We start from the raw sequence: 25,823 nt of genomic DNA on the forward strand, positions 1-25,823 counted from the left end.
CAAGGTCATTCCTGAATACTGTTTATCAACACCTGCTCCCTCCCACCCCCTGCTCTTCCTGAGCCCCCAGTGTTTTGCTTCCTGTATACGGTTCTTCCCGTCAGATACACTGTACACTAACTGTTCACTGGTTTTCCCTCCCGCTACGCTGGTAGAACTCTTCTTCCCACAGTTCCATCCCCCAGCACCTACACGGTTCACGGAGCATCACAGGTGACCACAGGTTGGAAGAGCAAAGGACTCTACCAAGAGAGTCAAGGAACACAGGGCTTGGGAAGTTCCTGAGCTCAGGGCCTAGATTCCCTAGACGCCACTGCAAGAAAGAACTGTTAACATAGTAACTTGAAAACTCAGGAAAAAAAAAAAAAAACAAAACCGTCTCCTTGCCGCAGAGCTGTTTTGAATCTAGGCTGGCCGGCTCTGAATGGGCCGGCTTGGGGAAATAAACTTACCAGGAAGTTGTGTGCAGTTGGAGTCCAGTCAGCTCCGTAACACGTGTGCACAAACAAAAAGCCCCATTTGGATGAAAATAGCAGGAAGTCCTTCCCCAGGGACACCTGGTGAGGTCACAGGCCTTGGCTTTGCTGCTTCCATCCCAGTCAGGTCTCCAGGCTCCAGAACTCACTGGGGCCAGGAACCGTCTCTAAACCCTCAGGCCTCCCCGGGAGTTGCTGGCCAGGCCCATACAGCAGGGCACACCTGTGAGAAATCCCCAGCGCTTCAGTAAGGGTACTAAAAGCCACAACAGGGGCCTGCTCAGTAAAGTTTTGCTTTCCTGAGCTCAATCCTAGAAACCACATTAAAAGCCAGGCATGGAAATGGGTCCTAGTAATCCTAGAGATACAGGCAGATCCCTGGGCTAGCCAGACTGGAGTAAACTCCAGGCCAATGAGAGATCTTGTTTGAAAATGAGGTAGGCAGCGTTCCTGAGGAGTGACACCTGAAGTAATCAATCCCCTGACCGCTGAGCCTAGGCGTGCATGCGCGCATGCACACCGTACGCATGCGCACTCAAATTTAAAAAAGTTTAAAAAAAAATCACCCTACCCGATATTTCATGTGATCACAGCATCCATCCCTCACAACCAGCCCCACGAGGTGGCCGTGACTACCCTCGTCTCCGTCTCAGCAGCTGGCCCTGAGTCACATGTCACAACTTCAGATCCAAGCCATCAACATAACCGATTTCCTCTCAGCCACTTCACACACTTGCTGAGAGACTTTAGGCAAGCGCCTGTCCCTTTCCGGCCTGAGGTTTCTGTACCTGTGCAGGAGACTGCAGCATTCCGTGCGTGGCCTCTAAGATGTCTTTCTGGCCTAACTTCTTGAGATCTTTTGCAGAAGTCCCAACACAGAAGGAAAGGACAAGGACTGAGGATCCCCCGCTTGGCTGATCCGGCTAGGGATCTGCCCCTGACCACATCATCAGTTCCACTAGCTGGAGGGAGGTTAAGGGTAACAAGTTCCATGCACGGTAAACCACACAGACACAGGTGACAAGGAGCAGAGGTAGTAAGGAACCAAAGCATATCCCTGAGAGAGACCCAGCATAAGCGAGCCTGCCCTGGGCCTTTTTTAGGATCACAGCGTCAAATTCAAAGAGAAGCCCTGGGCAAGGAGGAACTTCCCACTCCAGGAACCCAGGCCTATCCCAGGGAGAAGAATGAGAGAAACATTCTGGCAACCCAGAAGAACACCGGTTTGGCTCAGGGGCCCAACATGGTGGTTATGCTCATCTTCCTGGTGTACTGAAAGCCAGTGTCCCAGAGGCAGAGGGAAGAGGGGGACAGAGCAAGCCCTGTGTTATGTAGCAAGTTCCTCCATAATAAACCCCAGCTCTTTAAGACATAGGGTGCTTGCGCTAGAGCAGTGGTTCTCGACCTGTGGGTCATGACCCCATTTTGGGGGGGGGAGGTCACAGATCAGATACCCCGCGGATACCCCGCGCGTCATATATTTGTATGATGATTCTGAACAGTAGCAAAATTACAGTTATGAAGCAGCAATGAAATAATTGTATGGTTGGGGTCACCCCAACATGAAGAACTGTATTATAAGATCGCAGCACTGGGAAGGTTGAGAACCCCTGCTCTAGAGGGGGTGAAAACATCCCATTCTGCTGGGAAGTTCATTAAACTGAAGAAGTAAACGACTAGAGGCTTCCAGGAAGTCCCTGAAACTGACCAGAATTGGTAGGTTCCCTCCCTCCTCAACTGTATATAAGTAGTAAGGACTAGCTCCCTCCCAGGGCTCAGCCCCGCCTAGCCATCTGGATGCTGCTCAGAGCATCTGAGTGAGCTGCCTGCAAGCAGCATGCAATGAACTCTAGACTTCCAGCTCTCATGAGCGGCTACCCATGTTGGGCAGACCTCGGTAAGGCTGCTGTCTTTTGAGTCACATCTGTGCCTGGAGGTAACCCCTCACCCCTGTTACTGTACATAACCTCAGTAAAAATTACTGGTTCGCAGAGTTGGATTTTGGCAGCATCCTTACTTTGGTCTACCACTGGTAAGCAGATGTTTCCTCGCCTCTCCCCAAGAGTAGTGTCACAAAGCCCCCTGTCTCTGCACCAGTGAGTTACCCTTTCACCACACTGGGGACTCCCCTGATCCTTTTCTGTCAGTGTCCAAAGAGCCCAAATTTGGAATAAACCCTTCTTCTCCCTTTCTACCCAGGCCAAGCAGCCATTCCCACCCTTTAGGATGGGGAAGGCCTTGCTCTGGCCCTTTCTTGGCAGCAAGACTTCCATTACTCATCAGCTTCCAGGGTGTCTCGGAGGCTGCCAAGAGCGGACGGGCAGCTCTCCAAGCCAAGCATCCTTATCTCCAGCGTCTGTGTGGACAAGGAAAGCGGGACCATTGGTGGGGGAACCTATCAAGGCCCTCGGAGTCCCTGGCCAAGTACAGAACGGTCTAGGAGGCCAGGTGGAGTGGGGCTGAGGGAAGAAAGGGCAATCAATTGATGGACACAGCCAGGCAGCGCCGGCCATTCATCCCCCTCATCCATGAATCAAGACGGTTATGCCGGAAGGCAAATCAATGTGGAGATTTTTCTGAACCAGGCCACCGCCCTGCATGAATGAGGTTAGGGAAAAGCTGGACCCGTGGAAGGCAGGAGGCTTTGGGCAATGCACTTCTCAGCAGAATCTTGGGTAGATGAAAGAATCAGGGTCAGAGGTGCCAAATCCCTGCCCAGCCTGCTGCTTCTCCCAGTCTTCCTCTAATCGCCTTCACTTCCTGCCTTGTCCTGGCTGGAGCAAGGACAGCAGCTGCTTCCAGTCCCTTCCCGCCCTTAAACACACACACACACACACACACACACACACACACACACACACACACACGCCTGCAGTGAACTCCAAGAAGCACCGGAAACACAGCCTAAGGAAATCCAGGCAGGATATGAAGCAGCCCAGCAATCTCCCAGCGACCAAGAGACCAAGGGAAAGCTGTGTCTTGGCACGATGCCCCACAAAGGGACCAAGAATGGAGAGCTTGGGGACCAGGCCACTAAACTTCTTCCTTCCCATCTGTGACACCTGCATCAGACTGGCGTTGAAGGTGAGTGACAAAAGAAGGGAGCCGTTCACTTACTCGTTCTTCTCCAGGTCCAGGATCAGTTCTTGCCCTTCCGCCGTGACCCTGAGCTCCGCTGTGAGTGGATGCTAAAAACAACAATGAAAGGATGTCAGTTCCTGGAAGCAGGGACCGAGGCTCCCAGGGCCCAGCACCAGATCTGATGCTGCGCCAGCAGAGGGATCCTCCGGAAGCCAGCGAGGAAAGGTCATTAGCCTTTCCAGCCTAAGCTTGAAGTGACCTCAGTCCCCAAACAACTCAGATCTTCCCCCATCTGCTTTCCCCTAAGAAACAAAGGATAGAAACCCAAACTGAGGTTCAAGGCTGAGCAGGTTCATATGCAGTCTGCTGAAGGCTCCCACGGAGAGACCTGATGCTCAGAAGTAAATTACCTGGAGGGTCAGACCCAGGGTTGATGCATAGGCTGACATCTGTGCTCCTGTGAACCTGGACATGTCACCAAGCCTCCCTACTTCTCTGTCTCCTCTTTCCTCACCTGAGGTGTTAGTAACCAACATTACAAGGATCCTTAAGGACCAGATGAGAAAATGAATGTAAAGAATGTCCCTAGTTCAAAAGAAGCTCTCAATATCATATTAGCTATCATCTTTAAAAAAAATACTGAAGGGCCTTCTACAGGGTGAGTTCTTTCATATTTTGTTTTACTTTATGTAAGTCCTCAATTTGGAAACTCCAGTCATCTCACAGGTGCCAACAAAGAGTATCACAAATTAGGATTTTATAAGTCCAGAAGTAAATGTATTTTAAACAAACAGCAGCAATTTACTGATGGCCAGACACACCATACACCCAGTACAGATCACCTAAGACATGCAAATAGCCAGCAAGCATGAAGACTATGTTGAAGATCATGGCTACATGGGCAAAATCTCCCTCTCCCCATGCAAAGAAAAGAAAAAGAAGAGAAGAACAACATTAAAAAAAATAAGATATCCTAAACAAAATCAAAAAGGACAAAGACCATTTAAGACTGTACATCACAATGGACACTCTCAGATCCTATGCCTGAGAACTTGCACTGAAACCAACTGTCTGAAAAGTAATTTGACAGTATGAACCAAAAGTTTTTAAATGTGTAAACTAACTCAGCAATATAAGACTGTCTTTGAAAGGAACCAATGAGACTTACTACTTGCATTTTTAAAAAGAAATTTTGCTGTGTATGTGTGTGCTATATGCACGAGTGTGTGCATGCGCTCTTGTGTGCATGTGTGGTGTGTGCATTTGTTGGAGATGAAACCCAGGACTTCAAGCAAACACGCTGCAAACTGAGCCACACCCACAGCCCAGCCTCATTCCCTTTCTCAATTCCTGCTCCTCTCATTCCCTGTTGGGATCTGGGCATTGGACTTTGAGATCACCAAGACCTCTGATGATCAAGTACCTCGTGCAATGCCTACTTCACCCTGTTGCTTCATCTTCAGAAGGGTTTGGAAGCCAGGATGCAGGGAGACAGATGGGTGCCCAGGCACTTTCACTCCTGTCCAGGCTCCATGTCTGAGGCACTGACTCAGCACAAGGCCAGTGCCTGCTGTGATTGCTGCCCGTTTGTGATTTTGCCCTGGGGACTTCTGGTGTGCCCTACCCAGTCACAGGGAGGATCAAGGACACACAGCCCCAATGGGCATTTGAGTACGTGACAAGAGAGCTCCAGAAAATCCTTACCCAAGGGGCAGGCACCCATGTGACAGCCCACACAGAAACCGAAGGCTGGCACAGTGCAAGTGATACCCTGTGCCCCACACAGAGACACAGCCTGCCACATGAGAGCTCATACTTATTTTTGTGTAGGTAATCCAAAAATACTTCTGTTCCTGGAGGGTGCTCAGACAGGCTTAAAATCAGATGTTCCCTGTTTCCAGGGAACAGTTCAAGCAAAACAATGAAATTGCGTTTCTGTGAAGCTTCCCTTCCAACCCTCCTATAGACGGATTCCTCCTGGAACGCCAATACTGCCTAAAGAAGGGTCAACATCACGCCTCCTGGCAAGTATGTGAAGGTGCCCACTGTTTGTACTTCCCTGAAAGAAGGACCCAAAATCCTTTCTGTATAGGGTGAAATTAAACAGACCTCCAGCTCCACGCCATCTGAGAAGCTTATCCTGTGTGCATGAATCATCCTAAAACATTTGTATCAGAGCCCATACATAGTCAGCATGTCAGGAATGACTAATAAATCAGTGAATTACCCACATGTAAGTAAGAATCAGTGAATCAACCCACACTCTTTCTTCTCTTCTCTCTCTCCCCTCTCTCCTGCATTCAACAAATATTTATGGTGCCAGGCACTGGGCTGACTATCCCTGCAGAATACAATGAGCCACGCTCTGGGCAGACAATGGCTGGGAACAAAGACAGGATCTGGTCCTCCACTTTGTTTCTCAGGCTTTTCCTGAGGATGCCCAGCATCCAACATCTGGAGGGAACAAAGGAGCCTCTATAAAAAGTATCATGTCCATTCTTTGGCAATAATGGTGATGGATAAAATATCCAAAACTTTAAATTTAATAAAACAATCTGCCTGAGGATGGTCATCTATTAATTTGTCTAACTTCTCCCGAGGCTATTTTCAGCCTTTCCTACTTTAGGATGGAATGAGTTCATACATTTTTCCCCCTTTGCTTTCAGGGTAAAATGTTCCCTTCTTTTATTGTCCTGAAATTTTTCTGTAAGTCCCCTTCTTGTGCCCAGGCTGGTGAACTGGGGACTCGTCTGTGTGACTCCGCAGTAACTTAAGGAATTCTGGGCATTTCTCATCTGTTTATCTTTCCAGATTCCAAGGCCACAATTGTCCAAGTCTTCCCTGACACTTCTTTCCCCAGCTTTAATCTTGTTCCTATCTGTTGCCCAATAAATTACAGGCCATTTGACCCCCTCGGAGATCATAGAAACCAGTCCTTCAAACCGGGCATGGTAGTCTTTCCCTGTAATCCTTGCACTGGGAAGGCAAAGGAGGAGAGTCTCAAATTGGGGACCAGAGTAGGATGTGTAGCAAGACTCTGCTGAGAAAGAGAAAGTCAGCACTTTTCCAAACCTCTGTTCCTCTTTATTCCTATTAAAACTGATTTTATAAAGTGAGGAAGTGCAAGTCATCCGTAAAGCAGAAGGTCCTGAACTACTGTCACGCAACCATTGGTTTTCCTTCTCTGCCTCGTCACCCCTAACTCGGGCGTTCAGAACCAGAAGCAAGAACACCCAGGGTTCGCAGCCATGTTCCGACTGCCTTGATAGCACCTGTGCATCTTGCTAATGTCCTGGCCTGAGGAGCCCGTAGGGCTTTCTAAAGATATACGACCTAATCCGAGCACCTTAGCTTGCCTCTTATTAAATACGCTGAGCAAGGTGGCGCGCGCGCACCTGTAATCTCAGCATTTGAGAAATGGAGGCGGTCATTCTCAGCTATGTAGTGAGTTAGAAGGTAGCCTGGGCTCCAGGGGGTCCTGCCTCAGAAAACAAAAAGACGAAACAAAACAAAAATGTCCATCAAGATCTGTGACAAAATCACATTTACACTAAATCTGTGACAGTATTTTTTAAAGATTTGTGTGTGTGTGTGTGTGTGTGTGTGTGTGTGTGTGTGTGTGTGTTTTGCCTGCTCATCTATCTGAGCACTGTGTGCATGCCGGGTACCCTTTCAGAGGCCAGACACCTTTGGATCTCCTGGAACTGGAGTTACAGATGGTTGTGACCCACTGTGTGGGTACTGGAAACTGAACCCCAGTCCTCTACAACAGCAGAAAGTGCTTTTAACTGCTGAGTCATCTCTCCAACCCCAGTTTTGTCATGATTACTGTGGGTTTTCAGCTACCCAACTGAAAGGGCTTGGGAATGATCTACACACTTGTCATACAGTGAAGGAAAGCCCCTGCTAAGATATCCCAAACTGGCTCAGAGAAAGGTTAGGACAGAAGCTGTGGTGATGCCTAGGTGGCCCCATGTCATTCCGGCTTCTCCATCAGAGTTACTTGGAAGGCTTACCTTTCCTCTCCTGGGGTTTTCTGAAGTCCGCCACTGAGGTATTATGAGTTCATGCTGTGGCTGGGGCCCGCCTTCTTTGCTTCCATCTGCCAACACAAGACAGCATAACCCTAAGAATTCCAGACCTCCACAGCTCAGACCCTCAGTAGAGGGCATATGGCTCGAAACCCAAGTACTGCTCCAGCCCACTTCTGAGGCAATCCTTGCTTCCTGGAAAGTGTCTGAGACCTGCTGGGCTCTCCTGTGCCTTGGTGACAAAGTGATAAAGACAGCAAACAGGGTCTGTGTCCTTGCCAAGAGACAGGAAATGAGCAGACATTCTCAGGTGATGGTAACTGCCTTAGGGAAAAATAAGACGATGTCACCAGATAAAGGGACACCTAGCAGGAGTCCTGTTTTAAACAGGATGGTCAGTACTGATGGTGTTTAATTGAGACCTCAGGAGCCAAAGGAAGATAGTTGTGGAAAAAAAAAAATTGGGGAAGAGCAAAGAGTGGCAAGTGCAGAAACGGCCTTGGCCTTGAAAAGGAACGAGCAGGAAGGGGAAACAGTCTAGTAAGTCAGAGGACACGGGGAAAATATGCCAAGCAAGGAAGGGAGACACTTTAGTAAATCAAAGGATGTTGGTAAGAAACATGCTAAGCAAGCCAGCTGGGGGTGTAATGACACAAAGGCATGAAGAGGGTCTGGATTTTTATTTTAAGTAGACTCAGAAGGTTCTGGATGTCTTAAAACACAAGAGCAATAGGATCTGTATTAGTTTTCTTTGCAAAGATGACTCTGGGCGGAGAGTGGAGGGTGGGGGTAAGGACAGAATGGAAGCAGCAGGCAGGCAGCAAGGCTGGAGGCACACAGGAGCCCTGGTGAGAGGTGACGATGGCTCCCACTTGGACAGCATCCTAGAGAGTAATGATGTGGTGAGATTCTGGGTATAATCAGAAGGTTGAGCTCACGCTGGCCTCCACAGAGCTTTAGAGATGACTGTCACCTCCCTGGGAGGTCTGACAGGGCCACAGGTAAAGGTGACATGGCCCCCCACCTGCAAACCATTAGCGTTGAGTTGCACATCGTTAACCTTAGCTGTCTTCCCTGCAAGTTTGCAGTTGTATTTCATTTCCTAGTCTCCTCCAAACCTTCTCACACCAGTTCTCTCTTCTCCTCGCCACCCTTGGAGGTAGCCAGCCAGTTCCCAAGAAAAGAGGCCCCTTTCAGCCATAGAAGAGTCGTTTTCAAGAAAAAGGGAAACCTTGCTGGGTGGGTGGTGGGGTGGCACACGCCTTTAAACCCAGCACTCAGGAGGCAGAGGCAGGTGAAGCTCTGTGGGTTTAAGGCCAGCCTGGACTACAGAGGAGTTCCAGGACAGCCAGGACTGTTACACAGAGAAACCTGTCTTGGAAAGACAAAGTAAAGAAGGAAGAAAGGAAGGGAGGGAGGGAGGGAGGAAGAGAGAGAGAGAGAGAGAGAGAGAGAGAAGGATGGGAGACCTCAACCTAGTTACAGATCAAGCATTTCCTGGTTCCTAAGCAAATGAAGTCTCTGAAACAAGGTAAATCCAAAGAATCCCAGGGATGTAGCGGAACACTCCAATGTTCTGTCCCTTCTAGTCCAATCGCATCAACCACATGAGTAGTATAAAAGATGGCTGTGCTGGACATTGTGGTACACATCTGTAATCTCAGCAAGAGGCCTTCCTTGGCTATAGTGAGCTCCAAGACCGCCTAGAGCTACACAGCATCCTGTCTCAGGGAATAAATTTTAAAGGTGGTAGGAGTGGTGGGGTTACCATTGATTAAATTTCTTTTCAGATGACTAATGTGATATATTTGCAATCAGAACACATCCTTAAAAAGAAAACTCACAGGTTTCATTTACACTGGTACCAATCAGAAGGGATGGAGTCATTCACGTATTTAGTCGGCACGTTCTGAGTTACCAACCCTATGCTACGTACCATGCATGGTGCTTACGGTTCAGGGGAGAACCAGCCAGGCAGAGTCCCTGATGGTGACTGACAAGTCTGGACTCTTAAACAAACGGAGCGGTGTGGCGTCTAGGAGAATGTCTAAAGCTCTCAGGATCATAAAAAGCACTGAATGTAATCTCAAGTCTGAACAAACACGGAACAGTTTGAGAGACTCACAACCTGGACATAAGGCAGGACGCACGTCGTATTGTCTTTCCAGCATCAGAACTGGAGCGCCGTTTAATAAACGGACGGGCGACTTGGCTAGGAGAATCTCTGGCTTTATTTGCTCTTGACAGAAGGCCTGTACTCGATGAAGTCTAACATTATTAACTGTGGGCCTGTGATGGACAAGGATACAAGTGGCTTCAGGATAGTGGGAGATAAGCAACAATTACGTGATTCTGTCTCGGCCACGGGACTCCACCTCATCAATCCCCTTATCTCTAGGGTTCTGCTAATGATTTTTAACCAGTTTTACACATTCGCCTCTGCCACCTCATAGAGAAAGTCATAAGTGGGAGAAAAAAAAAAAAAACCTCTGTTGCATTTGGATGAGAGCCAAGAGTTTAACTTTGGGGAAATTATATTTCTGTGGTCTCTTGGTAGAACTTACAGTCATTAAAATCATAGTTTTGGAAAACTATGTCATGATTTGGGAAGTACTTTTAAAATGTGTGTGTGGTATGTTTCCAAATTCATCTGTATGTAGTCACAGGAAGACAAGAAGAGGGAAAGCAAAATATTAATAGTAACTGCTCATTTGGGGACCATAAGTCATTTTACTACCCGTGGATTTTTATTTCTTCCCAGGTCTACAGCCACTCGCCTGAGTGGTCTCTGGAACTCAGGATCCAGGGACTTCCTTGCCCTTTATACTTAATGTTAGAAGGAAAATCAAACTCCAACAAAAGGACGACCTCCCCTTCCTGTGCCTCGGTTTCCCTTTTGGTATAAGAGCTTTGAAAAAAAGGTAGACTGAAGCACTGAAGCACACGGGGGGGGGGGGGGACCCTTGGGTCAGGCTCTCTCGGGAGCTGGGGGATGCAGCCTGCCCAGCCGGTACCCCGGTGTCGCTAGCTTGGTTTGAAAATGCTGATGGTTGGTACAGCAAGCACCCCTCTCGAGTCAGCCCAGCCCCCAGCTGCTACAGCACTAAAGCTAAGCTCTCCCGGGTCAGAATGACAGAAGCCAGGCATTGCCCCTCCGGGACCCTCTCTTCCGCAAAATCCTAGGAGAGTCTCTGAGGGATGGGGCTCGGGAGGGAGAGTGTCTGGGAAAACAGTTGTGAGAAAACAGATATTTTCCAGCTTCCAAACTGGAAGTGCAGAGCCCATCCCCTTTCTTCACAGATGGGGAAACTGAGGCCAAGAGGAGGCTGGCGTTGGATGAGGTGGAAAGAGGACCCTTATTTCCAGAGTCAGGAGGTCTTTAATGTGGGGCGTACTATACATATCTCGATAGTGAACTTCAGCATACGACCTGCATGATGGGTGTGCGTGGCCCTTTGATGGTCTTAAAGTAGGGTCGCAGCCAACGGGGGATGCAAAGTGTACAAACAGAGATCCAGTAAACCATCCTATTCTAATCTCTTGGAAGACTGATTTTCTACCCCACTGCCATGCATTTGCCCCGCAGCAGGATCCCAGGGAGTGGCTCTCCCACCGATTGTGTGTAGGATGCTTGGGTGCTCCTCTGGGGATGCTCTGAGAGCAGCGGGCGCAAAATAGCGAAGAGAGAGAGGGAGAAAGAGAAGAGCAAAGTAGGAAAGATGGGAAGGAAATGGAGAGAGGATCCACTGGTTTTGGATTGTTCAGTGCGAGCACAGATTCACGACCTCCCATGGCTCACCACATGAGAACAAAGCCTGGGCTCCAAGGCTTGGGGGTGGCGGCAGCGCTCACGCCCCAGGGAGTGGCAGAGCTCTCAGGGATAGCGGATAGCGGTCGTGGAGCTCCAGGCCTGCAAGCGCGACTCCCAGACCCCCAGCTCACCCACCCCAGCCACCCTACGACCCTGCTGTGCGCTGCCACTTACTTGTCCATCCCAGCGGCCAGTGTAGCTGGAGGGCTGCGGTCAGCAAGCAGAACCGAGCGGCGCCCGCGCGCCCGGGCATGATAGCAATGGCCCTCTCACTGTCTGTGATCACACGACCCCTGCCATTGCCTGCCCCGGGCCTAGCCGCTGCAGCGCTTTTCAAGCAACCGCTGGCCTGAAAGCCTCCCAGTCCTAGTCCAGCAGCCCAGACGCTCCGCCCCCAGCCCCTCAGGGCTCAGCCTGGAGATCGAGGAGGGGAGGAGGCGCCACGCGGGGGTGGCTGAAGGGATAGAAGTGGGAGGAGCGAGTGAACCTCCCCCCCCCCCCCCCAGTCTCCCTGACTCAGGTGAAGGGCACCCAGGGGAAGGGATGTTCCAAATGAGTCCACTGTGAACTAGGAATGTGTTTAGGACTGAGGAAGCCCTGGGTTCCAGTCCCAGCACTTCAGAATTGTAGCAGTGTGGAGCACCACTGTAATCCTAGCACTTAGGGGGTAGAAGCCTGAGGATCCAAAGTTCAAGGTTATCTTTTGCTTTGTGAGTTCGAGGCCAACCTGGGCTACTTGAGACACTCTCTAGATTAACAATGATCATCAGCCTGGTCACCTGGAGCAGGTAGGTATTAGCATCTCCGTTTTTAAAGGAAGGAGAGGGGGAACAAACCTGCAAAAAACTAAGTCCCTGGCCGTTAGGGTCCTCATCTGCACTGTTACAAAGCCTTATTCAACCTGCCTTATTTGATGAACTTTGAACAGAAAGAGCGATAGCCAGAAGTGATCCATAAAAGATTGCTTAGTAAAATTTCAAGAGGAGGCGCTAAAAGCTGAGTCTGGCGCCCACACTTGTCTTTTCCTTTCCCCCAAACCTTTGGCCAGAGCCAGATACCATAAAGATGTCTGGTTGGGAACTCTGGAAAATGGTGGGTGGGCGGGATAACTGCAAAGATAGTTCACTGTGAGGGGATAAAAAGTGTAGTTCTTAACCATTGCCGGGGACAGGAACCGTGTGTGTGTTCTCCCAGCCTGCTGCGGTGGAATAGCAGATAGTGACTTAGGGAGTGGCGCTTGGGTCACCCAGGCAACCAATGGTACGACTGGTATGAGGCAGAAAAGAATTGTTTGACGGTCGTGAAAGCTGGAATTTCAAGCCCCGCTGTCATCTGGTCAGAATCCGATAACCTTTCTGCTTGTTTGTAAACAACTGTGTCTTCACCTGGCCCCTTCTCGGTCTGCACAGAGAGCAAGCTCTGGCGTCTTTGTCTCCTGAGGACGCCAATGCTCTGTGTGAACCCATCCCGGAGGACTCATTTAACCCTGTTGTTTTCTCTGTGAGCACCATCTCCACCCGCAGTCACACCAGGGCTGGGGTTCCAACACATGGGAGGGGAGCAACTTAATCCATCACACAGTGTCCTCTCCTTCCCCAAAGATCATGCTTTGCACATGCAAAACAAAAATGCAAAACAAACAAACCAACCAACCATTCACCCTCTCACTGGTGTGGATTGACAGTCCAAAATCTCATCTGAACAACGTCTCCCTTTGGGACGTCTGAGAAGGGTGTGGCTCATCCTTGAGCAAAACTCCACTGTGAGCCTGTGAAAGCTGGCGTAGTATGAGATTCCAAAATGATAGTATTTCAAAGGGAGCAAATAATAATAATAATAAAATGGGATGGCAGGTACCAAGGAGTGCAACAGTTTAGCCAGGACAAACTGGTTATCTGCCCTCTAGGTGACTTGGCACAACAGGATCATCCTTCAACCCCTTAGCTCTCTGCCAGAGCCACAGTGTGAGTGGAGGAAGAGGAGGAGATGACCTTGCCTCCTAAAACCCCCTTGCCCTGGGTTTGTGGGGGGAGTGGAAGCCCTGATCAACTCTGAAATGTCTTTAGGGCCATTCTTCCCATCTCTTCAAGGAGAAGCAGGTAAGTGACGGCCTTCCTTCATTCCCCGGCTGTACTCCTAGGATCCCCTCTGAGTTCCCAACTTCTCCTATACTGACTGACTGATTCCTCAAGGAATCAAGAAGGAGGGATTGTCCAGCCACAGTCTTTCAAAGTCCCTCCACCGTGCTCCTCGTTACTTACCGCTAATGAATAGGCTGAGAATGGGCCAAATCAGCAACTTCAGATTCCTTTTACAAATCCTTCCCGGTGTCTTTTGCTTGCATTTCAACAAGCAACCTGGAGAAATCAGGCTGCTTCACCTAGGACTCTCTCACAGCTAAGTACATTCCTGTCCCCACCAAAGGTCCCTGTGTGTGGAAGGCTTGGTCCCCAGCTGCTAGCACCACCCAGAGGCGATACTTCACAGGGATGCTAACTTCATCCCTGCCTTCATCTTTCCCAGTGGGCTATTGGGAGATCAGTCCTGCTTAGAGGAAGTAAGGCACGGGGGGGGGGGGGGGGGGGGGCTGCCTTTGAAGACTATCTTCACCCCAGCCTCTCTCTACTTTCTGACTGTAGAGAGCATGTACCCTTGTTACTTAGAGCAGAAGGGCCTGGCAAGATGGTGCAACAGGTTAAGGCACTGACCCTCAAGTCTGATGACCTGAATTTGATACCCAGGACCTACTTGGTACAAGGAGAAAACTAACTCTGTCAAGTGGTCCTCTATATTCTCATGATGGCACACACACACTCACACACACACACACACACACACACACACAGAGAGAGAGAGAGAGAGAGAGAGAGAGAGAGAGAGAGAGAAATTTTAAAAATGTAATTTCTTAAGAATTAAAAATTGAGAGTGGGAAGCCATGAAGAACTAACTGACCAAGCAGACAGGTTCTTATAGGAATCTGGTACCAAGTCAGACCACATGTGCGGGAAGACTGTGTGTAAGACTGTGGGGAAGAGTGTGCAAGTGTGCGTGAGATGGCTTTTCCTCTCCCTTTGCAACATCCAAGGCAACGTGTTGGACGCAGCATAAATTGGAGAATTTGAATCACAAGACAGACCTCAGAGTTTCCCTGGCGAACTTTCCCTGTGGCTTCTGAGGTCCATAAAATAAGTGATTAGCAGAAAAGCACAGCAGCCTTTGCAGAATAAGATGCTTCCGTTTACGGTTACCGTCAAGCTTGGGAGCACAGGGCCGCCGCTTAGGAAAATAAAACTAAATGTATTAAGAACTACAAAAGAGTAGACGAGACGTGTGGAGACACACACAGTGTTCCTAGAAAGAAAAACTTTTCTTTCATTCTGTAACAGGGTCTCATTAGCCCAGGCTGGCCTCAAACGTGGTCTTAAACTTCTGTTAAACTTCTGATCCTCAACCCTCTACCTCAAAAGTGTCATAATTACAGGTGTGCACCACCACTGCTGGGTTTATTCAGTGTTGGGGATCAAACCTAGGACCTCATGTATGGTAGGCAAGCCCTCTACCAGCTGAACTCCATCCCTAGTTTTCCCCTTAATTCTTCATTAGAAAAACGTTTTAAACAAACAGAAAAACTGAAGAAAAAATAGTATAATATGGGACTAGGGAAGAGGCTCAGTGGGAAAAAGTCCTTACTCTGTTGCTTGAAGACCTGAGTTCAAATCCCTGGGCACGAGAACTGGAAAGACAGCTTGCTAGTTAAGAGCCTGCTGCTCTTCAGAGTTCAGTTTTTGAGATCTACGGGCTTGTCACTGTCTGTGCTCCAGTTCCAGGGGATCTGACGCCCTCTTCTGGCATCCACAGGCACCTGCACATTTTTGCCATTTTCTCACACAAACACAAACACAGAAAGAAAAATAAATCTTAAAAAGAAAAAAACAAAAGCAGGCATAGCTGCATGCTGGTGACCCCAACGCTGGGGTTGGGAGGGGTGCGGAGAGAGGTAGGTCCCTGAAGTTCACTGGTCAGCTAGCACAGTCACAGTTCAGTGAGAAATCCTGTCTTAAAGGAATAGAGGAAGACTGTCAACCCCTCCTCTGGTCTACACATGGTGTACACAGAGAGACATACAGACACCAGAAAATACGTAAACAGATAAACAAGATAATAGTACCACAAACACGACTACATCCACCATGCACACACACACCAATTGTTCCTTTAAAAAAGGGTTTGAACCTTAATAGTTCATAAAAAAGAACTAAATTTAAAAGTAGCTCAAAAGAGATGGTGGAATGGTTAATGTACAAGTTTGGAGCCAGAAGCGGGGTCCTTTAGAACTTCCCGTGCCATACTGACACAGGAACAAGTCGACTTGCAACTTCTGCGCCTGGAGGGCTTGCCATTTCTTTGTGAAGAATGTCCGTTCTGGGACTGGAGAGACGGTCGGTCGAGAGGTTAAGAACACCTACTGTTGTTGCAGAGGACCTGGGTTCGGTTACCAGCACCCCACATGATGGCTCATAGTTGTCTCTAACTCCAGCTCTAAGGGTTTCGACACTCTCTTCTGGCCTCTGGGGACACTAGGCTTCTGGCAGTGATGTGAATACATATATACAGGTGAAACATCCCACACACAGAAAAAATAAAATTGAAAAAATTGGGTATGGCCATCTTAGGAAAGAGAGTATGTGCTATTGATCAGGAACACCGCTTTCCCATGTAACACCTAACTTAGTAATTATATTTCTGGGAAATGATCCTAAAAACAGCATATTCTGAAGTTTGCTCACAGATTTATGGGCCAAAATGCTCATAGTGGGTTATTTATAATGGCAACAATATCGGAAACAACCTGAAGCTCCAACTCTGGAGGAATGTGTCGTAAATTACACAATTCCCATATGATGGATTATTACACAGCTGCTTAAAATGTCGAGGGTTTGTGCTCTGGAGTTCAGGGAGAAAAAATGCGAGAAGCAAAGTTATACCCAAGCAGAGCCCCAGTTATGCAAAAGAAAGACATTTTTTAAAAGGCTGGAAAGACTTGTACTAACATGTTAGTGTGGTCTTGTCTGTGTGGAGAGAGGGTGAAAGTGTCTGTTCTTGATTTTTAATGTGTGTGTGTGTGTGTGTGTCTTTAGTGATTAGGGAATAGGTAGATTGTAAATACAAAAACAATGCAAGAAAAGGGTCAGTCTCTCACATATCATTTGACTTTTGCTTATGTTTGGGGACAGGACACTTCAAGGTAAGAAAATAGCCTCAACCCATCTAAAACCCACAACATGGTCAGTAGCCCTATATCCCTAAAGAGAGCCTTTTGGGCCCGTCTCCTTAAAAATGTAAACAATTGGGCTTCAAGTTGAATCCTGATCGGTCCCTAGTATGTCCTGAACAACCAGAAGTGCTGATCTAAATTTGGCATGTTGGAACCTACAGTCCTGTGGGACTTTGATAGAATTCCTTCAATGAAATTGCACACAGTGCTAAGTTCCCCATCTCCCAGGATCCTTGAATCTCTATTTGTTGCAGGAGCATTCCTGTACACTGTGTGAAAGTGTATTGCTGTGATTGGTGAATTAAAAAGCTGATCAGCCAATAGATAGGCAGAAGGTATAGGCGGGACTTGAGGGCAGAGAAAGAACTCTGGGAAGAAGAAAGGCTGAAGCAGCATGGACAGTACAGAGTAAAGGTAATAAAGCTACGAGACAAAAAGTAGATTAACAAAAACGGGTTGATTTAAGTTGTAAGAGCTAGTTAATAATAAGCCTAAGCTATTGCTTTTATAGTTAATAAGAAGTTTTTGTGTCATTAATGGGGAGCTGACAGTCCTGTTGTAAACATCAATTTACATTCACTAATGTCCTTTCCTTTGTTCCTCTTGTTTTAGATATCAGGACTTCTTTTGTTTCCTGAGACAAAGTTTCTCTGTGTAACTCTGGCTGTTCTGAAACTCACTCTGTAAACCAGGCTGGCCTCAAACTCACAGAAATACACTTGCCTCTGCTTCCTAAGTTCTGGGATTAAAGACATGTGCCACCACTGCCCAGCTATATCAAGATTTTTTTAGTTCTAACTTCTAAACTGAATTTCTGAGACTTTCTCTCAGTTTTCCATCCAGCAGATAAGCCCTATCCTTGCCAAACTTCCTTAGAGGTTACCTTCCCGGCTGCCTCTAAATACACACACACACACACACACACACACACACACACACACACACACTCGAGTCTGGTTTGCCAAAGCAGATCAACTGACTTACCTCCCACCCAGCAGTCTGAAAAGCAGTTTACCCAGAGGAACAGTGCCTGGATCTGGGAAAGCCATGCCCTCCCCTCTGCTTTCTCTCAACTACAGGCAGTGTTCTCAGCTCTGTTCCATGCTGTCTCCTTAATATTTGGGCAACACCCTCTCAGACTAATAAAGGCTGCTCTCACCCTTTGAGATCAAACTGAATCTTTATCCTTTTATTTTCCTCCCCTGACTTACTTCTTACATTATTTATAGAAATTATTGATCTGATTAATTAAAGTTTATCTCTTTTAAATTGTGGTCCTTATTTAATTTTATCTTTTCCACTTTCTTTGTATTCTGTAGTTTTGTTCATTTTATTACTATGTAATCCTAGTTTGTTTCTTTTTTATTAGTGTATTAACTAAGTTACTTTTTAATAGTTATCTTAAGCTTTGGGAAATACATTTACATTTAAGATAAGTCCATTTTCAAATAGCACTATGCTGCTTCTCAAGTACTACAAGGACCTTATAGTACTAAAATATCTGGGCTGGAAAGATGGTTGAGAACATTGACTGCTCTCACAGGGACCTAAGTTTGGTTCCCAGCGCCCACATGGCAGCCATAATTGCATGTATTACAAGCACCTGTAACTCTAGTTCTAGGGGGTCTGATGCCCTATTCTAGCTTCTTGTACCAGGCACACAAGTGAAGTACTTATATACATGCAGGCAAACCTTAATATGTATAAAATTAAAAATAAACATTAATCTTCAAAAATAAAATGTTCATATTTCTTCTCATTCATGAATTTTTCCTGTCATGCATTTTATTTGTTTATTTTAAAAACTCTACTAAAAATTGCAAATAAATAATAAAAATCACACAGCAAAATCAATCGTATCTTATAATAATAATTATTATATATACTCATACAAACACACACACACTTGTGTGTGAATAAAGTCATATATAATTGGATATATGGATATTACTATTTTGAACAAACCGTTTATATCAACTAAGTACATGGAAATGTGGTGGGCTGGAGAGATGACTCTGTGGTTAAGAGCACTTGCTGTTCTTGCAGAGGACTCAAGTTCAGCTTCCAGCATTCAAAATGGCAACTCACAACTGTCTGTAACTGAAGTGCTTTGGGATTATGGTTCCCTCTTCTGGCCTCTGTCAGAATTGCATGCAAATAGTGAACATACATACATACAGGCAAACCCCTATACATATAAAACAAGAATAAGAACATTCAGAGTTTTTATTTTATACAGCATTTGCTCACCCTCTGATACTACTCTATTTTTATAGAGATATGAGTTTCCTAATTGCATAATTTTCATATTCTCTGAAAAACTTTTTTAAGATCTGGATTGGGGCTGGTGAGATGGCTCTCAGCAGGACAAGGTTTTTGCCATGCAAACACACAACCTGACTTCAACCCCCTGGAACCCAAATAAAGGCAGATGGAGAGAAGTAACTGGACAAAGCTGTACCCTGACCTCCACATAGGTGCTATGGTACATCTGACCCCTCCGACCATAGTAATAGTAGCAGTCCTTGAAAGGGAACCGTATCAACTCAGGACCCCCAAGACCAAGTTCTCAGTGCAAAGGAGATTTATTTGCCCCAGGGGGACAAAGGGCAGGAAATAAGAGGATATAGACAGGAGATAGAGCACAAGAGAGAAGGGGAAGGGAATAAGGGAGGGGGAAGAGTGTTTGTCCTGGAGGGGCAGACAAAACATTGCCTCTGGACAGATAGGAGACAGATGTGACCCATAAGGAAATTGGCAGTTTATGAAGGCACAAGGGGAAGTCTCATCTTAGGACAAGGTGTTTAATTATAACTGGGCATGTTATTAGGTGAGCCAAGGGGGCTTTTGATTGCTGGACTTCAATGCTTTAATAACTGAACCTTGGTAGTCAGCCTCAGGAGGAGGAAGTGGCCAAATAAGGGAATAGGCCTTGGTGGCCAGCTTTAGGAATGTAACCTAACAGTTTTGAGCAAGGAAGAGGGAATGGGGGAGGAGGGCAAAGCCTGCCAGAGCCACGTTTGCCACGCGTGGGCTGACTAGAGTCCCTTCAGTAGTAATAGTAGTAGGAGCAGCAGTAATAAGAAGAGGAAAAAGAAGAGACTTGCAAGCATTTCTTAGAAGGCAGGTCTGTACATCTTCTGTCAAGGGAGGAGACTTTCCAAAGAGACACAAATGCCTCTCCTACTCTCCCATTGGCTGTCAACTATTGAAACAATGGACCCCAAGAAACTGGAATTTCCCCAGGAATCCCATGCAGATTGAACCCCAGCACCATCGAGAGGAGGAACTTGGCCCTCAGGAAGAGATTTCACCCAGTATAGACTGCTTGTCAGACGAACAGAAAGACTGGATTCTAGACAGAGATGGGTCAACAGTGGGGGAGCCCTAACAAGGGCTGCTTAGCAATGCACACCTCTTGTCCTCTGCCTTAACCTAAATCTCATCAATGTGGACTCTTGAGTCCTTGGGCCTCTTTATTTGTTCCTTTTTCCCCACGTGGATATATTTTTTTTCCTCCAAATTTACTTTATAATTGGGTGGGTATAAATTAAAATTTCCTTTCACCACTTCTTGCCATTACTTGTCTCTTTAAATGGCCTATTGTTGACAAGTGGCAGGACTTAACTTTTTTTTTTGTTTGTTTGGTTTTTTTTTTGTTTTGTTTTTTTTTTTTTTTGTTTTTTGAGACAGGGTTTCTCTGTAGCTTTGGTGCCTGTCCCGGAACTAGCTCTTGTAGACCAGGCTGGCCTCGAACTCCCAGAGATCCGCCTGCCTCTGCCTCCCGAGTGCTGGGATTAAAGGCGTGCACAACCACCGCCCGGCTAGGACCTAACTTTTTAGAGCTGCCAGGGCCCAGATTTGTACCCTAAAAACCCAGGTAACTGGTCTACTGGCAACCAATTCGCTTCATCTTTCTTTGAGGAAGTACTGGTGCGGCCTGCTGGGATTACAGGTGTCTCACCACAGAGCCGTCTCGCCAGCCCCCCAGCGTGTTTGCTCTTCTCTTCTGCAGAATAATTTTAGAACTTGGGGTTTTTCTCTCAACACTTTAAATAGAACCCTTGACTCTTATGTAACTTTGCTGGTTTCTGAAGAGGAGTTTGCCTGCTGTTCTTTCCTTTGCTCTAGGTAAAGTGATGTGGTTTTCTACCCTGCCCCCTGCCCTCCACCACTTTCCAAAACTGGCTTCTTTTAAAAATTTTTTTTTTTCTTGCCAGGTGTGGTAGCATATGCTTTTAATCCCAACAGATGAATTTCTGAGTTCGAAGCCAGCCTGGTCTCAGGAAAGTCAGAGCTACACAGAAAAACACAGAGTGGGGGGAACTTCTTTGCCTGATATAACAAAACTTGAATGTTTTAAACATAGGTATAATTTTTAGTTTGAACTGAAATGTTCTCTAAACTGAAGACAGCTTCCGTGCCTTTATTCCGTGCGGTGGATCAGACCCAGGGTCTTGGCTGGAACTCTATCACAGAGCTGCTAGCCCTGCAACCAGTCAGTCCCTGTGGTCTGAGCTTTTGTTTCTTCACTTATCATTCCTGGTTTTCTCTGGACTTCCTGGGTCTGTAATTTAGTGCCTGACATATTTGGGGCATTCTCCATCACTGTGACCTAAATATTTCCCTAGGTCCCTTTTCCTTTAAGCACTCCTCATTTAGCTACACCTTTTGTGACTGCCCCACAGTTCACCAGCACTCTGCTTTGGAGTTCTGTCCATCACACCCGTCCCTGCTCCCAGTCATCTGAGGATGACTTTGACTTTATTCTCCTGTTCTGTTTCCTGAGTGCTGGGTTACAGATGTGAGCCGCCCCACCCGGCTTACGTGGTAATCACTGAACCAGCTGAGCCACATCCCTGGCCCAATCTGTGACTTTCCGGTGTGACATCACGAGGCTCGGGGTCTTTCCGCAACTGGATCCGGTCTATTCACCAGCTCTGCCCAGGGGATGTCTTCTTATCTCTAACATTTCTTCTTGGTTCTTTGGATTTCTGTATTTACATTTACATCGCCTGTTTTTGTATATTCTCTACTTTCCCTTCAAACCCATTAACATGGTGATAGACTTTTGTAATTCTGACATGAGAAACTAAATCCCTATCCAATTTGATTTTGGTGTCTTTAGACTATGTTTTCTGTCTTAGTATGTGTGTGTGTATGTATGTATGTATGTATGTATGTATGTATGTATCTGTCTATCTATCATCTATCTATCTATCTATCATCTATCTATCTATCTATCTATCTATCTATCATCTGTCTGTCTGTCTTTTCAGATGGGTCTCGTACAGCCCATGCTGGCCTCAAACCTGATGTACATACAGTCAAGGATGAGATTGGATTAATGACCTTCATCCCTCCCATGTGAACATCATATATGTGCACCAACACACCTGGCCTTATCTTGCACCTTATTGAAAGGTGGCCATGATGTGTGAAGTAAGGGGAATTGCAGGGGCTAGATGTCTGCCAGGCGAAGGAAACATGCTGTAGTCCCAGGTCTCCAGCTCGTGGAAGTCTGTGCCCTTGGGCTGTGAACTTTGCTAGTATTTTTGTGCACAGTCTACCTGTAGGTAGGACAGGATGGCTGCAGGGGGCCAGGGTGTGTATTTCCCTTCCTTTGTATTTAAGGCTAGAGGGAGTAATGTCTCCCTTTTCCAGGCTTGGCAGGCTTTGATAGCACCCTGGCAGGTTAGCCCTTGGTAAAGTCATTTCTCCAGGGGGGGCAGCCCTCACTACCTAATATGTGGGCCTGTTCCTCTCCACCTCCTGGGGCACAAGATTTTCTCTGACATTCACTGTGGAGACCTAGGAGGTAAAGGTCACAGGTGTGTGGGACTCCCTATGACCTGGACCCTCCTGGAATTTTCAGTTCTTAGAAGTATCCCACAGAGCCTCAGAATTCATCAGTCCTGGTCCGTGTTCGCTAACCGCAGCCCTTGCTCTAGGAGGTTTTTGCTCCAGTACGTTAAGACTCTGTGTATCTGGTTCTCTGTGGGGCTACTGTCTGTCACATGAGGATAGAAAAAGAGGTATTTATTAGGCTGGGGTGACCGCTCCAAAACTCCTACATGCCAGCCTGGAAGCAGGAAGTCAAATATTGTTAGCAGACAGTGATGGAGAATGGATCTGGGGATGCAGCTTCCGGCAGCTGTTTCCCTTCTCCGGCTAGCAGTTGCCCTCCCTCAGGCATTTCCCCCACCCCTCACCCCTTCCCACCCCACCCCCACCCCCGCCCTGGTAAAAATCTGCAGATGACCTCAACCTTTTACATAGACATTTCTTTATGGTTTCCTATTTGAGCCATCCGAAAAGCGATGCTGAGGTGGCCGTTAGGGTCCCATTGCAATGAGGAGGGACTTGGCGTTCCAAGAGAATAATAACTTCCCTAAAGTCACAGGGCCATGATGCAACTCCAAGGAGGTAACAAGCAGAATTCTCAGTGGGTTCCCCGCACAGGCTGAGGTAGAGCGTTAGGTCTCAGAGCTGAAAACTTGTACATCTATGGCCACCTCTAAAGGACCTCTGCTCATCTCCGTTGGTTAGTCTCTGTATTGCAAGTGGAACCCTATATATTAGTTAAGTGATCTGTGGACCAAGGTTAACTAATGCAATATTTTCTAAAAAAAAAAAAAAAAAAAAAAAAAAAAAGGACATTTTTGGTGTGTGGTTATCTTCTTCCCAGCCACTCATTGAAGTGAACAAGGAAGGCAAGCTTCTCACGTCCTGTGAGAAGCGCATGGCTGCAGAAGTCACTGCTGATGTTCTGGGTGAAGGGTAGAAGGGTCATGTGGTCCATTTCAGTGGTGGGAAAGACAGACAAGGTTTCCCCATGAGTAAGGTGCCTGGATCCATGCAGAGGGCACTGCTTTGTTGAGTCAGGGGCATCCTTTTTCTTTTCCTTTTTTCCAAGATAGGATTTCTCTGTGTAGCCTTGGCTGTCCTTGAACTTGCTCTGTAGACCAGGCTAGCCTTGAACTTAGATTCATCTGCCTCTGCCTCCCTAGGACTGGGATAAAAGGCATGGGCCACCCCACTCCCACCCTGGGCTCAGAGGCATTCTTGATATAGAACAGTGGTTCTCAGCCTTCCTAATGTTGTGACCCTTTAACACAGTTCCTCATGCTGTGGTGACCCCAACTATAAAACTGTTTTTGTGGCTACTTCATAACTGTAATTTTGCTGCTGTTATGAATTTTAGTGTAAATATTTTTGGAGGTAGAGGTTTGCCAAAGGGGTCGTGACCCACAGATTGACTGAGAGGAAGCACATCCTGAAATCTGTTCAGGATGCATTGCGGTTGCCAATCTGGGTGGTCTCAACTTGGTTATTGTGTGTGTGTGTGTGTGTGTGTGTGTGTGTGTGTGTGTGAGAGAGAGAGAGAGAGAGAGAGAGAGAGAGAGAGAGAGAGAGAGAGAGAGAGAGAATGCTCCTGGATTGACAGATACTACTGGGCTTTAGTGGTTGGGATCCAAAAGAGCTAGCAGAATCCAAAAGCTTTTTAGTTTCTCTAAAGAAGTTGATGTCTACCAATATGTTGTCAGAAAACCCTTAAACAAGGTTAAAAACCCTAGGACTGGAAGCTGGGCATGGTGGAGCATGCCTTTGATCCCAGCACTTGGGAGGCAGAGGCAGGAGGATCTCTGAGTTTGAGGCTAGCCTGGTCTACAAGAGCTAGTTCCAGGACAGCTAGGGCTGTTACACAGAGAAATTCTGTCTCAAAAAAAAAACCAAAAATGAATAAATAAAATAAAAACAGGGTCAAAGCACCCAACATTCTGCTTCTTGTTACACAATGCATCCTCCAACACAATGCCAATGCTTAGAAAACTAAGTAAAACAAGAAGGAGGTTCAGAGGGTGGGGGTGGGCAGGAGAGAAAACGGTTGGAATCCCAAGCAAGGATCTTGTGCTCCAACAAGGTGGGCTAATAGCTCCGTTTCCTATGTGTAACTACCTCCATACTATCCTGCTCAGTTCATTGTCATGGCTATGGGGCCAAGGCCATCTTTACTCCAAGCTAGAGATGAGATGGTTATGCTGTGGCCAGACAAAAAGAATGCACTACAACATTGTCTCCAAATACGGTCAGTCCTTCCTATCCCGAGTGTTGTCTGGCTCCAGGGAATACAAGGGTGCTTGACTTATGTTTGTTACTGATAGTTGTGGCTTTGATTGGGAGCTTGCTAGAGTATGTATGTATTGAGTAGGAGGTTAACTGAGATGGGAATTTATTAATATAACTTCCATGAAGTTGTCCTCCATGATGAGGTGGGATCTGGGGATCTGAGGTGTTTGGGGGTCACCTGCCCTTCTGTGGTGTTGCCCCTCAACCATACTCATTGGTCCACAGTGAAATCTTACTCAGTTCTGTTACCAGTGTCCTATGTGGGGGAAGTGGATGCTGCTTGCTTATGTCTCCCTGGCAGAAGTTAGTTTAACAAATGGTGGGTCTCAAACATGAGCTTAAATCAGAATCACCAGGAAAGCTTTCTCCTGCAGAGTGTTAGACCTCAGCCTCCAGGGAGAAATGCTAACAATGTATTGTCACATGGTGCTGATGCTGTTGCTTGGAGGAGGAGAGGGATGGTGGACACCACACTTGGAGAATTCCTTTTCTTTGATTGGATGCCACAGAGAGGGACTGTGTGCATCCTTTTGCTGTATGTCCAATTTTCCGATCATTTATTAACAGTCCCAAGAGTTAGAAATCAGAGTTCTTTTTAAAAGCCGGGTTTGGGCCTCTCTTAGAAATGAATAGATCCAGTAATGGTAGGCCTGAGTTCTTCTCTAGTGACAACTGACAGGACTCGGTTCAAGCTTTTCCCTTTAGGTGTGACACTTGCTTACCATTGTGCCACAGACACCATCACCCCTACCCCACATCTCTCATTGCTTATGTGGGCATTTGGTACTTATGTCTCTGCAAAAGATGATGGAGATATAATGTAAACTTTGAAGTGGGGGGAGGGGGGAGATGTGAGCACAGCTGGATAATTCCCTTTCCCATATGCTACATGACTAATTCGGTCACCCAAGAAGCATGACCTAGGCAGTTGGACAGGACCCTACTCTCAGCGACACTTGGGTCCATACTCTATTGTCTTCATATTCTGTTTTTTCAACAAATATTTTTATTAATTCTTT

At 46.9% G+C, this 25,823-nt stretch overlaps 1 protein-coding gene across 1 annotated transcript in view; it reads right to left on the minus strand.

Moving 5' to 3' along the window:
* The window catches only part of Adam19 (ADAM metallopeptidase domain 19), an 85,210-nt gene extending 73,441 nt beyond the window's left edge, over positions 1-11,769 (minus strand). The window contains exons 1-3 of the mRNA XM_041676656.1: positions 11,574-11,769; positions 7,574-7,659; positions 3,594-3,664 (exon numbers count right to left, since the gene is read on the minus strand). Of these exons, the coding sequence (XP_041532590.1) occupies positions 3,594-3,664; positions 7,574-7,659; positions 11,574-11,652 (236 nt within the window). The 5' untranslated portion in view covers positions 11,653-11,769. The remainder of the gene's footprint in view (positions 1-3,593; positions 3,665-7,573; positions 7,660-11,573) is intronic.
* Between the last annotated feature and the right edge of the window lie 14,054 nt (positions 11,770-25,823).

The sequence above is a fragment of the Microtus oregoni genome, unplaced genomic scaffold (genome assembly GCF_018167655.1).
Source record: "Microtus oregoni isolate MIOR12 unplaced genomic scaffold, Mior012 000027F_ref0000203, whole genome shotgun sequence".
Classification (NCBI taxonomy): Eukaryota; Metazoa; Chordata; class Mammalia; order Rodentia; family Cricetidae; genus Microtus; species Microtus oregoni.